This window comes from Herpailurus yagouaroundi, unplaced genomic scaffold (assembly GCF_014898765.1).
Source record: "Herpailurus yagouaroundi ecotype Mexico unplaced genomic scaffold, PumYag 139, whole genome shotgun sequence".
Classification (NCBI taxonomy): domain Eukaryota; kingdom Metazoa; phylum Chordata; class Mammalia; order Carnivora; family Felidae; genus Herpailurus; species Herpailurus yagouaroundi.
The window spans coordinates 69,865,633-69,879,401 of NW_024412394.1; the positions used below are offsets into that span (position 1 = coordinate 69,865,633).

At 37.3% G+C, this 13,769-nt stretch overlaps 1 protein-coding gene across 2 annotated transcripts; it reads left to right on the forward strand.

The window, feature by feature from the left end:
- The first annotated feature begins 60 nt into the window (after positions 1 to 60).
- On the forward strand, positions 61 to 13,256 carry FAM229B (family with sequence similarity 229 member B). Of its 2 annotated transcripts, XM_040474415.1 has the most exons (4): positions 62 to 174; positions 9,377 to 9,536; positions 11,218 to 11,356; positions 13,034 to 13,256. In XM_040474415.1, exons 3-4 carry the CDS (start codon positions 11,232 to 11,234, stop codon positions 13,149 to 13,151), a joined length of 243 nt encoding a protein of 80 aa, XP_040330349.1. In that variant the 5' UTR covers positions 62 to 174; positions 9,377 to 9,536; positions 11,218 to 11,231; the 3' UTR covers positions 13,152 to 13,256. The 2 variants fall into 2 exon arrangements, with proteins under 2 accessions (XP_040330350.1, XP_040330349.1); XM_040474416.1 differs by lacking the exon at positions 9,377 to 9,536 and having other exon boundaries at positions 61 to 163; positions 11,219 to 11,356.
- Positions 13,257 to 13,769: the final 513 nt, after the last annotated feature.

Genomic DNA, 13,769 nt, shown 5'->3' on the forward strand with positions numbered 1-13,769 from the left:
GCTGCTGTCGCTACGCTCTCCTCTAGGTTCAAGCTAAGTTTTTCCGTCCGAAGGCCTCGCAAGCGCACTTGCGTCCCACCGTTACCATAGCGACTGGGCCTCAGGACCTTGGATCCTAACTGCTTGCCAACATCTTTGAGCTTCGGCAGCTCCAGAGGCCGGGGTAACTGGCGGGTAACTAGGCTTTGGAGTGGGATTTAAAAATGTATGTCTTTAAAACTGCTTATGGGTTATCAGAGGTCTAGTTTTTGTTCAGTCTCAACACCCTGGGACGCTGCTTTAATGCGTCTAGCCAACAAGCTCTTTGTTCTAACAGAAAACGGTGTAGATGAGCACAAAGAAACCCCAAATAGGCGTGTCAGGGTACACCCGAAACTAGGCTGTTTATACACTTTGACAAAACGCTTCAGAGACCCAGTCACTGTTCGTTGAAGCTGTATGCTTCCAGCATTAACTTCTATTTAAAAAAAAAAATTTTTTTAAATTAACGTTTATTCATTTTTTTGAGACAGAGAGAGACAGAGCATGAATGGGGGAAGGTCAGGGAGAGAGGGAGACACAGAATCTGAAACAGGCTCCAGGCTCTGAGCTGTCAGCACAGAGCCCGACGCGGGGCTCGAACTCACGGACCGCGAGATCATGACCTGAGCCGAAGTCGGACGCCCAAACGACTGAGCCACCCAGGCACACCCCAACATTAACTTCTAGCCCCTCTAGGATATTCAGAAGAAATCAAGGCATAGATCCAGCTCCAAGAAGCGTATAATCTTAAGGCACACGTGAAATACTAACAAAAAAATACTGTGTGTTGCTGACTGTAAGGATTCAGTGAATGAGGATGTAGATCAGTCAATAGAAGTCTGGTGGAAGAGATGAAATTAAAACTAGGCATTTGATTTATGTAAACTAGATGGAAGGAAGAAGACTAAAAAAAAAAAAAAAAAAATCAGGCATTCCTGAAAATTACCAAGTACTGAAAATTGTCAAACACTGAACAATACTCTGAACTCTGATCAATTTAGACCAGATTTCAATGAAGAACCCCAGCACTTCTTTACTGAAATTCATATTGTCTACAAATGCTTTAATCAAGAATGTTTTGCAATTGCTGAATTTTACTCTTAACTGCTTATTGGTGAGCATGGAGTCAGGGGCCGAGGTGCAGTCTAGAACATCCAACACGTCACTTCATGTCTTGGTGCTGAATTTCCAAGGTCTGGGGCTTTCAGAATTTGCAAAGTTTGGTCCAGTTTGTTGGCAGTGATGGAAGTAGGTCTATGCCAGTGAGTTATGGTGCCAGCTCATCTGGTATTCTGGCCTCTCAGAGCCCTATCTCTCATACTGTGGTTAGGTCCAAGTCAGTATTCCCCAGAGGTCATACATGGGAACAAGTTAAATTAAGAAAGTCCTAACAACAGCAACAACAACAACAGCAACAACAGTCCAAATAAGTCTCATTTATAACTTCAGTCTGGAAAGCATCCGACTAACAGGCGATTCTGCTTAAGAATCAAGGCAGAACCTTATATACCAACCATATGTACAAGCAGAAGAACTTTCTAGGATTTATAGTTTCCAGGAGTCCACACCGAAGTCATATATTTGAGCGTATCCTGGAGTTGAATACATTCCTAATTAGTTGGATTGAGACCTCATTTAAGCTATTCAAGTTCCATAGATAGAGCGAGCAGAACCCAGGCCGTCCTGGGGGTTGGATGTAGAGAGCTGTACACAGCTCTAGCGGAGTTCTAGTATACCTCCTCTGATACAAACACAGTGAAAAAAAAAATATATAAGTTACCTTTCAAATTCTAGCTGTAAGTGGAAAAACTAGTTTTAGAAAAGAAGAATTAGAAGCACGAGGGAGCAGACTAGAGAGCTGAAAATCAAATTACTGATGTAGATGAGAAGTCTGAGAGAATCACGAGAATCCTGAGGCAAGGACGAAGGTATTAGAGCTCTTAGAAGGTAATGTCTATGAAAGAGACAAAGATAGCTCAACATAAGATTAATAAGCGCCCCTGAATAGAGAACACAGCAACTGGAAGAAGAAATGTCCTTACTGATATAAAACATACTAAAGGAAAGAAAATCTGTAGATTAAAAGAAACCAGGATTAAGGATTATAAGAAAAATAGAGTACACTGATAATGATGAATACTGAGTAATGTATAGAAATATCTAAAACTAATATAATAGGATATGTTAATTATATTTCGGTAAAAAGAGGATATACCACGATCCATGGAAAAATTTCTCTCGGACAGTCAACACGAGGATAGAGCCTAGTTAAGCCACTCAGTTTTCAGGATGAAAGAATTCTTTGGGTACCCAGTCAAGAGAAAGAAGTAGGTAGTGGTGGAGAAAAAACAGGATTTGTTGGATTCCTGTAGAGTACATTTAGTACTGGACGACTTCGAACATCTATTACAGAGTTCTGAGGGGGCATACAACGTGTTCCAAGAAAATTAGACTCTTAATTTTCCCAGTTGCGACTTAAATAAAGTTAGAATTTGTGAGGCTCTATTCATTTTTAGTCCTGTTGGCACACTGCATTTCTGAGCCCATCTCTCTTTCATATAACTTGTCAAGCATAAGCACAGCAACCAACGTGTTACCAACATTGTGTTCTCACCTCTTCCCCTAGAATTCAAATTCATCAGTAAATCATCTGTCTTCTAGGTTATCACAGGAATTTTGCAAAGACTTTTTTTTCCCAGTACATTTGTCACCAATAACATAAATAACTGTCCTTTCAGCTTCCAGTAACAGTTTCCTTGTCACCTGCTGCCTGACCACTATCCTACTGACATATTTCAGATTTTTGTTATGGCAGTTCTTAAGTCTGGACCTAAGTCTGTAGAAGTCATGATACATTTTGCTAAGTTATGGTAAACACTAATCCCTAAATCTCAGCCGTGTAAAACAATAAAGGTTTGTTTTTTTGGCACATGATCCATGTCTTTTGGGAGGTATCTGTGACTATGCTTTACGTTTTCCTCACCCTGGCGCCCAGGTTGCTGAGCTACCACGATTTCGTACATTCTTGGCTTTTGTGGCAGAGAGAAAGAGGATCTTACACTGCAGTTAATGGCTGTTGTTAACCCACCAAAACTAGTCACATGGGCTCTGAGTAATCACGAGGGGGCCAGGAATTGCAATTTCCAGAAGACAGAAAGCTAGAAATATTTGATAAACAACATTCATAAGTACATTACAAGCGTTCTCAGACATGACAGAATACAGCTTCTGTGGTAGGCGACCTCTAAGATGGTACCTAATGATCTCTGCCCTCTGTTTTTGTGTAATCCCCTCTGCTTGAGTCTGGACTGGACCTAGTGACTTCTTTCTAATGAATAGAGCCCACACACAGCCCGGGAGCCATCCTGAGTTGGGGAGACAGAATTGAAAATTCTGGGGCACAAAGGCAGCTAGAATTTCCAGAGCAAAGTGCAAGAGAGCAGTGAGAGTATAGAGAAAGCTCTGGAGACCTTCAGGGAATTTCAATGAGCCTTACACTGAGTGCTGATCAGTATGTGCATGTGGGGAAACTACCCATACTGAGGAATGAACCACTGGAAGAAGCAGGCAGAACATTTTTGGGAGTACACACAAGGGCGGAACTAGTTTACATTCCCAACATCTTGAGTGGAAGAACCCTGTAATATCTGGCGGTATTGAGTTGAGTACAGTAAAGGAACTGCCTCAGCAGTAGAGACAAATTAGCCGTAGATGAAAGGCTGTCCTGATTTAGCCTAGGAAAACACAAAATCAAGCCTTCAAAGGACCAAGCTATTTCCAAATAATTGTCCCAGATCAAAACCTGAAAGTGCTTAGAAGACTAAAAATAAAATCCAGCATCCAACAACATAAAATTCACAATGTCTGCATCAAATGAAAAATTGCAAGATCTGCGAAGATGTAGAAAACCACACTCCAGATGATGTAAAGGAATCCGTAAAAACAAACCAAGAAATGGCACAAATGAAGGAATTAGTAGACAAGGACTTTAAAATAACATAAATGTCCTCCATATGTTCAAAAAGGCAGAGGGAAGCATGAAAAGATTAAGAAGGCACAAATATAAAAGACCCAAGTCAGACTTCTAGAGTTAAAAAATGCAGTGTCTAAAATGAAAAAATACACTGGATGGAATTAAGAGCAGATTAGACATTGCAAATGAAAAGAGTAGTGAACTTAAAGATTTAAGTGAACTTAAAGATGTAACAGTAGAAACTATCCAAAATGAAACAATCAAAAGATAATAAAAAAAGATGGGTGAACTGTGGGACAATTTCAAACAGCTTTATATGAGCTGTGTAACTGGAGTTCCAGAAGGAGGAAACAAAAACATACTTGAAGAGATAATGTCTGAAAAGTTTTTCACATGTGATAAAAATTATGCACCCACAAACCCAAGAAGCTCAATGAAACTTTGGATACAGGAATAAAGCCACACCAAGCACATTATAATCAAATTAATATCAGTGGCTAAGAAAAATATTAAAAGCACTCAGAGGAAAAAAGACACACTACATAAAGAGGAACAAAGTTAAGAATAAAAGCACACTCTTGGAAACAATGCAAGTCAGAAAACTTGAGCAAAAATCTTTAGCTACTTAAAAAAATAAAAAGCGTCACAAAACAAAACTGTTGACTTAGGATTTTATACTCAGCTGTTCAAAATGGAGAATGAAATACTGTTCAAAAATGGAGATGAGGGGCACCTGGGTGGCTCAGTCCGTTAAGCGTCTGATTTCCACTCAGGTCATGATCTCGCGATTTGCAGGTTTGAACCCCACGTCAGGCTCTGTGCTGGTGGCTGGAGCCTGGAGCCTGCTTCAGATTCTGTGTGTGTCTCTCTCTCTGCCCCTCCTATGCTCATGCTCTGTCTCTCTCTGTCTTTCAATAATAAATAAATGTTAAAAAAAAAATTTTTTTTAAATGGAGATGAATTGGGGTGCCTTGTGGCTTAGTCAGTTGGTATCTGACTTTGGCTCAGGTCATGATCTCACAGTTTATGAGTTTGAGCCCCGTGTCGGGCTTTGCTCAGACCATGTGGAGCCTCCTTGGGATTTCTCTCTCTCCCTCTCTCTCTGACCCTTCCCCATTTGCTCATACTCTCTCTCTCTCTCTCTCAAAATAAATAAATAAACTTAAAAAAATGGAGATGAAGTAAAAACATACAAAAATGGAATGAATTGATCACTAGTAGACTAGAACTGTTAAATGAAAACATTCATTCAGATAAAAGGGTAATCATGTTGGATGGAAATCCGGACCTACTCAAGGGAATAAAAACACTGAAAATGTGGGTGAGTATAAAAGACTTCTCTTGTTTTTAAAAAAATTCTTTAAAAATAGTTGCTTAAAGAGAAACTTATAAATATATGCATTATAGGGTTTATAATATATAATAAAGAATATACAAGTAGAATGTATGACAAAATAATACAGGGTAGGAAAGGGGAAATGATTCTTTCAATGTGAGTTTGTTTTTAAAAAGAATTTTTAAAGTTTCTTTTATTTTGAGAGAGAGAGCAGGGGAGGGACAGAGAGAGAAGGGGACAGAGGATCTGAAGCAGGCTCAGCAGAGAGCCCAATGTGGGGCTTGAACTCATGAAGTGTGAGATAATGACCTGAGCCAAAGTCAAACACTTAACTGGCTGAGGCATCCAGGCATCCCAGTGTGAGTTTCTTTTAGTGTAAGTTTCTTTTAGTGTATGTGAAGTGGTATAATGTTATTTAAGGCAAACTTAAAAGTTAAAAATGTATACTATGAACTCTAAAGTAACCAAAATCAAAGCCAAGGGTTGTAAAGCCATAAGCCAATAATGGAGATAGAATAGATACACAAAATATACTAAGTTATTTCAAAAGAACAGACTAAGAGAAAAGGAACAAAGAACAGCATAAAAACACAAATAGCAAGAGGGCAAGAAAATTCAATGATATCTATCACACTAAATGTCAATAATTGAAACTCCTTAAATAAAAGTCAGAGATCATTAGACTAGATAAGAAAAAGCAAGACTCAACTGTATACTGTTTCTAAGAAAGCCACTTTGACTATAAAGAAGACCAGATAGGTTAAAAGTAAAAAGACAGCAAGAGATAAATTATACTAACACTAAGGAATATAAAGTAGCTATATAAATTTCAGACAGTGGATTTCAGAGCATAGACTATTACTAGAAATAAAGAAGGATAGTTTTTAATAGTAAAGTTGTCTGTTTATCAGGAGGACATAACACTACTAAATATTTATGCAACTAATATCAGAGCTTCAAAATATATGATGCAAAAACTGGAAGAATAGAAAAGAGAAACAGATACATTCATAATTATAGTTGGAGATTTCAACATCCTATTTCATTAATTGATGAAGAATACAGAAAATCAGTAAGAACACAGAAGACTTGAATAACTCTGTCAGCCAACTAATTACATGGATAGAACACCTCACCCAATGACAACATATTCTGCTGGAACATTTACCATGATAGTCCAAATTCTGAGCATAAGCAGGTCTCTATAAATTTAAAAGAATTACTTCTGCCCCTCCCCCGTTCATGCTCTGTCTCTCTCTGTCCCAAAAATAAATTAGAAAAAAAAAAAAAAAACTTTGAAAAAAAATTAAAAAAAAAATTTAAAAGAATTACAATTATATGAAGAATGTGCTCTGCCAACAATGGAATGTAAGAAATCAGTAAGAGAAAACTAGCTAGAATATTTCCAAATATTTGAAAACAAAGAATACAGTTCTAAATAACCTACAGATCAAAGAAAAAAGCAAAAGGAAAATTTTTAACAGAAGGTAATGAAAATACTAAATTTCAAAATTTTTGGAAAGAATCTAAAGTAGTGCTTTGATGGAAATTTATAGAATTAAATGCTTATATTGAGAAGGTAGGTCCCAAATCAATGGCCCGAGCTTCCATCTTAAGAAACTAGAAAAAGAAAACCAAATTAAGCCCAAAGTAAACAGAAAAAAGGAAACACTATAGATTGTAGACGAAATCAGATAAATAGAAACCAGAAAATTAACAGAAAAATAAGTGAAACCTAGTATGTTTCCCGAGAGATTAAAATTCTTTTGTGAGCTCCCTTGCTCATAAGTTAAAGTCTAAAATCTTTAAGCGGGTTCATGTTCTTGGTTGGTTTAGCCTCTACGTATTTCTCTGACATGATTTCTTTTTTATTTTCTCTGCTGTGGTTATGCTGGCCTTTCGTATTTTCAGTTGTCCGCTCGACTGGCCCATGACTTTTGTACATGCTATTTCCTCTGTTTGCCCCCACCCCAACTGTCTCAATGTCTTTATTTCCAACTGTATTTTCAGCTAGTTAATGCCTTCTCATCCTTTAGATTTCTGTTTGATAGCCTCGTCTAGGACATACCCTACCCTAACCTGTAAACTCTACTAACCTAACCTGTAAACTTTACTAGGATAGGCACTGTGTTTGTTTGACTCAATATTTTATCTTCAGCACTTAGCACATGCCTGGCTCGTGGTGGATTCGTAGCAAATATTTGTTGTATGAATGAATTATTTCTAGTAGTGGATCTATTTTCTTAGGATATGCTAAGTTCAAGCATTACTCCTTTCCTGCATCTCTTGAATCAATATTCTGAGGACTGGAAGATTATTATTACTCTTGGGCTTATGAGGAATAGGAGTATGTAGAGATTTCACCATCCACCCACCACCCCCACCCCCTGGTACTTCACATATTCATCCATTTCTCTATGAAGATCTGCTGGAAAGTCAAGTTCATTTTGTCTTCTGATGAATATTACTCTAGTGCTAGAAAGTGTCATCATTAAGAGCACTGTTTGGTTTGTTTCATTGTATCACCCATACTAAAAAAAGAAACTTGGTACAACTTGTGCCAAATAGCTAAAAATAGTGGTAAATTAAAGGATTTTTGATTATTTCACATGCAGATACTTTGTAGCTTAAAAATATATCAATGGCTGAAACGTGAAATCAATGTTTCAACACTCTGATTTCAAGAATTATGCACCAAGAGGTTATGTGCTGATGGAATTTTATATCCCAGACATCAACTTTATTACATGTTGGATTTTTTTTATTCCTCAAAATAACTCCATGATATAGAAATTAATACCATTTTTTTTAAGGCAAACTTTTAGTGATTTGCTCACAGTCTCAGAGCTAACATGGTATTAAAATACAAACCTAATTATCATGTCAAAACCCATCGGTTTTCTACTGCCACCTCTACCGGAAAATGTAAACTATTAAACAATTTTGCCATCCTAAGGATCCAATATTTAGGTCCTCATGATACATTAGCTAACAATTGCCAGCAATTATTTCAGTTTGTCTGACTAAGACACAGTCAGTTGAATGGTTTCTCTAAGCGAAAATTGTGATCAGCTATTCACAGATAGCACCCTGGTAAGAAAAAGAAGTAGAGGTAAGATTTTGTCTAACATCAACTTAGTTATGTAAAATGCCAATTTCTATAACACAAATCATATGAAAACAGAGCAGTGGGAAATAGTCTAAAATGTAGGTAGGAAAGAAAATTTAAATGCTTAATGTCATTTAGTAGTTTGCCATCAACTATGAACGCTGAAAAACAAAAAAAGATTAGCTGAAGAGAAATGTTGTGGCTTAAGAGTTATACTTTAGTATTATATTCAGTGAGGTAAGCTGTTGATACAGAAATTAGGAGAGGGAGGGTAGTCCAGAAGATGAGTTGCATCTTGTTGCTGAGGCTATGAATTGAGACATTTTAGTCTTTAGCAGATAGGAACCTACGTGAAAAAATTCTGTCATTTCTGAGTGTCACTGGGACACTTGATCATCATTTCTTTGGCAAAGATGATATGAACAGAGGACAGAGCCTCAGTGTCCAGAGAACAAAACAGGACAGTACAGGATGTATTCTTATTTTCTCAATTGGGAGAAAATTGAGCCATTATTTCTGTCATCTGGGAGTTTCAAGGCTCTTGAGGAAATAGAAGAGGTAGTCTAGGCATTAGGGAGAGAGAGGCTGTAAAGAATCCCACATAGGAAGAGCCAAAGAGAAATGTGTAAAGGTGCAGTTTGAGGCCCCTTGTGTGGGATGAGGACACAGGTTGGATTAGTTTGTGTTAATAGTTAAGGAAAAAACTGGAAGATAAAGATAATGAGGAAAAGGGATATAAAGTGAGAAGAATCTCATGATTTTGTACAGATTAGACTGTAGGTTTAGAATATACATAAGCTCATTCATAGATTAAAATATTTCATATTGTTGGAGAATAAGGCAGTGACAAGAACAAGACTGTCAAACTTGAGAGACAACCTTCAGCTAAGCTTCGGCTTGCTGCTGGAGCTATGAATTGTGACCTTCTATTCTTTAGCAGATAGGAAACTATGTGAAAGAATCTTCTGATGTAATAATTTCTGGGTGTCACTGGAACATTTGATCATCATTCCTTTGGCAATTCCAGTCTTCTATGGAAGGTCAGTAGACGCATTTGATTTATTCACCTCTGCAGGAATCAGACTCAGACTATTTTGGTAAGTCTATGTATTCTTGATTAAGTTACCTAAAACTTCATACCTACGTTAGTTAGATAGGTATACTAACCCATAGATTTTACTGTGGTTTTACTAACTTGTCATTGAGCATACCACTTTTTTCCTTTATAAAGGAAACACAGAGTCTATAAAAACCATTACATATAATATTCAAATTATTAAACTTTAATTTTATTATTACCATAACAAATACTTACTAGGCATAGAATACTGTTCTAGGCATAAGAAACCATAATAAGACATATTTAATTTTTCCTGTCTTTTGTTGAATGTATGTAAATTTATGTTAGTTACTAACTACTGTGTGCAAGCCACTGTTCTAGGTATTAAGAATTCAGTCAGTGGTGGCAAAGACAGACATGAAATAGGGATGCGGGGGCGGTGGACAATGATTAAGCAAAAACATTGACAAAAAATTAGGACATTGGTTCTCAACATGGGGTGATTTCTTCCCCTTCTCCACCAGGGGACATTTGGTAATGTCTGGAGACATTTTTGATTGTCACAACTTTTGGGGAAAGGTGATGTTGGCATGTAGTGGGTGGAGGCCTTAGATGCTGCAAAAATATCCTACAAAGCACAGGCCAACTCCTTCCCTCCCCAACAAAAAAACTATCTGGCCTCAAATGTCCGTAGTGTCATAGTTGAGAAATCCTGAATTAGAGTGATACCTATTACAAAGCAAAATTACACAGTGCTGTGAAAACTTATATAATGTAGTGGTTATGGAAGACTTCCCTGAGAAAGTGAAATGCAAATTCAGACTTAACGAATGAGTTGGTCCTAGCAAGTAAGGAGTGGGAACAGTGTGTGTGTATATGTGTGTTTGTGTGTACATGTATCATATTTATCGTATATCTCACATATACATTATGTTAAATTGAGTGTGTGTGTGTGTGTGTGTGTGTGTGTACAATATTTACTAATGCTCAGTAGCATCTGCTGGGTAATAATAGTTAACATTTATTGAACACTGACTATGTGTTAGGCACTGTATTTTACATGTGGTTTACATTTTGCCTAATTTAATTACATTTTACATTTAATCACATTTTGCCTTATTTAATTCACATGATTACCCTGGAAGTAGATAGTATTGTCCCCAATTTATCCTTGAGAAACATACTTGATCAAGTCCCTTGCTTAGGGTTACATAGTCAGTCTAGCTCTTCCAAGGCACTTTCTCACCTAAGGTGCTATAAATGTAGAGAGGCAGGGGAAAGAACAATCATCAGGAAGAGGGTTGATGGAAGGTGTCATGGAGGATGGGAGGCTTGGCTATACTTCAAAGGAAGAGAAGGGCTTAGGTAGACAGAGAGGCAGTGGAGAGTGGTGGTAGGGACTCAACCTTGTTGACTGTAACAGCCATTTCAAGCAAACTTTTTTTTTTCCTTCCACACAGTAGAAATAGACTTCCGTAATTTAACCATAGGGCACAGTTCACTTCTACCAGCTAATGGCTTTTTTATATTTGTTGCTAGACTTAAAATTATAGTAAGGAGGAGTTGTGTAATGTGGCATTTATATACTTTTAAAGATATTTTAAAACGTCATTTTCAGCATGTTTCTATATAACTGTGACAAAATAATAACACAAGACTCCAAAGAACTTTTTGAAGACAACTCACCCCCACTCCATTATTTTAACTTTCTAATCTAGGTGTTCTGTGAATTATGCCTTTTCGGTTTGGGACCCAGCCAAGGAAGTTTCCAGTGGAAGGAGGAGATTCTTCAGTTGGGCTGGAATCTGGGCTGAGCTCCAGTGCTGCCTGTAATGGGAAAGAGATGTCACCAACCAGGTATGGTCTTCTCATCCTGATGGCTGAGGAAATGTGTAATAGCTATCATCAATATAAGCTTTAGTTGATGTTCAGTATTAGCAAGAAAAAAGCCTGGGACCATTAAATTAGTATTAACAAACTTTGCTGTTATGAAATTAGTATTAACCGATTCCAGGTTTTCTTAGCACAGTTTGTTTTTGGTACCTCTGTAAGTCTCAATGATAGATAGACTAGTTCTTATTTTATTGTTATTATTTTCTGGTAAATCTTTAGCTAGATTGTTGGTGTTGATAGTTACAAGAAAGGTAACATTCATTTAAATAAGCAAATCTTTAGTGCTTTTTACATGCTAGGCACAAAGCTGCAAATATGAAGACTATTATCTCAGATTTAGTGTCACTTTGGCTTTGATTTGACCTTTAGCAGAAAGATAGTGATGTAGAGTATGAATGTTCTATAAAACAAAATCATTTTTTGCAAAATTGAAGAAAACTATAATAAATAGGATGTGTTCCACTTTTCTGCTGTTTACCATTAATTACTACACTCTTAGATTTCTCATGGCTTGGAAGCTTTTAGAACACAGATTTAAGCCTAATAAGGTAGGTACTTTAAAAATCAGAGTTATTTGAGGATGCAGTGGGCTATTTTGGGAAGCACTAAGCACTTGTCTTTAGAAATGTTTGAGGTTGGGTGATTATCTGGTGGGAATGATGGACTAGAAATTTAAGTACTAGATGTAGTTTTGGAGTAGATGTCATTTAAGGATTCAATCAACATTTGAATAGTACATGGAATAGTATGTTCGGTTTTATATTTTTCCACATATTCTAGTTTTTTAAAAATTTTTCTTAACATTTATTTATTTTTGAGACAGGGAGAGACAGAGTGTGAGCGGGAAAGGAGCAGAGAGAGAGGGAGACACAGAATCCGAAGCAGGCTCCAGGCTCTGAGCTGTCAGCACAGAGCTTGACGTGGGGCTCGAACTCCAAACTGCGAGATGGTGACCTGAGCCGAAGTTGGACGCCCAACCGACTGAGTCACCCAGGCACCCCCCACATATTCTAGTTTTTAAATCACTCAATTGAAGTGATTTTAAGGTGCATATATATATAAATTTCCATATATGTATCTCTATATTTACAACCACCCCCCCCCCTTTTTTTTTTTTTTTTTTTTTTTTTTTTTGCCATTTAGCAATCACTGTATACCTTTCAAGATGGTCATTTAGAGGATTATTTATGAATTTCCTGTGATTAAGGGTATGTCAATAATCATAATTTCTTTGCAACATAAGTCTAAAATGTCTGGCTCATCAATGTCACTGTGTTATATTGTGACATTCAAAGATTTCAAAATGATTTAAAGCAGTTGATATGCACTCAAACTTTGTTGCTTTGAAAAAATTTCCTCTTGGGGCGCCTGGGTGGCACAGTCGGTTAAGTGTTCGACTTCAGCCAGGTCACGATCTCGCGGTCCATGAGTTCGAGCCCCGCGTCAGGCTCTGGGCTGATGGCTCAGAGCCTGGAGCCTGTTTCCGATTCTGTGTCTCCCTCTCTCTCTGCCCCTCCCTCGTTCATGCTCTGTCTCTCTCTGTCCCAAAAATAAATAAACGTTGAAAAAAAAATTAAAAAAAAAAAAAGAAAAAATTTCCTTTTTAGTATCTAACCACGTGTGCTTTGCTCTTTCATTCAGGCAACTCCGAAGGTGCCCTGGAAGTCATTGCCTGACAATAACTGACGTTCCCGTCACTGTCTATGCAACAATGCGAAAGCCACCTGCACAAAGCAGCAAGGAAATGCATCCTAAATAGCATCATTAAGTCTTTTGTAGAGGTTTGACTAGGTCAAGGGTAATGGACAAGTATCATCTTATGATGTGATAAACAAATAAAAGCAGTGGCACCTTTGGACGATGACAACAGTTGAAATATTTCCTCTGAGTAAGAAAAGACAGTGTCATCTGCAAAATGTGTAGTATTAAGCCATCAGTTATGTTTGATGGATAAGACAGAATAATATTTCACAATTAGAAGGTCCTTTAGAGATCATCTTGTTCACAGTGGATCATTAATATCAATGTTTCAAGATGAAGGTTAATTCACCTTGATTATCAGTCATGAAGGGCCTGTTCTAAGTACTTAATGTGTTTTAGGCTGGTTTCCTTTGTTTATATTTGGGTTGCCTCTTACCTGAATCCTTTTACTTGAATACCTTAATACCTGGCTTGATATCTTTTGATAATGTTTTGCTTAGGAATAATTATATTGGGTAAGAAATGGAGCCCAGTAGATTGTGCATTTGGGGAAGAATACCGAGACCAAAGAAAGTTCTTAGTCATGGTTCATCTGCAAATCATATAAACTGTATATGGGAGCTGAGGTTATTGGTTAAATTTGTTGTAAATGAGGGTGAGGGCCATGTCTCTATCC

Excerpts from the sequence above, each read along its gene's own strand:
- FAM229B (XM_040474416.1), top strand. The coding sequence starts at position 11,232 with ATGCCTTTTCGGTTTGGGACCCAGCCAAGGAAGTTTCCAGTGGAAGGA. Across the intron at positions 11,357-13,033 it reads AAAGAGATGTCACCAACCAG|GCAACTCCGAAGGTGCCCTG; the intron begins GTATGGTCTTCT and ends TCTTTCATTCAG.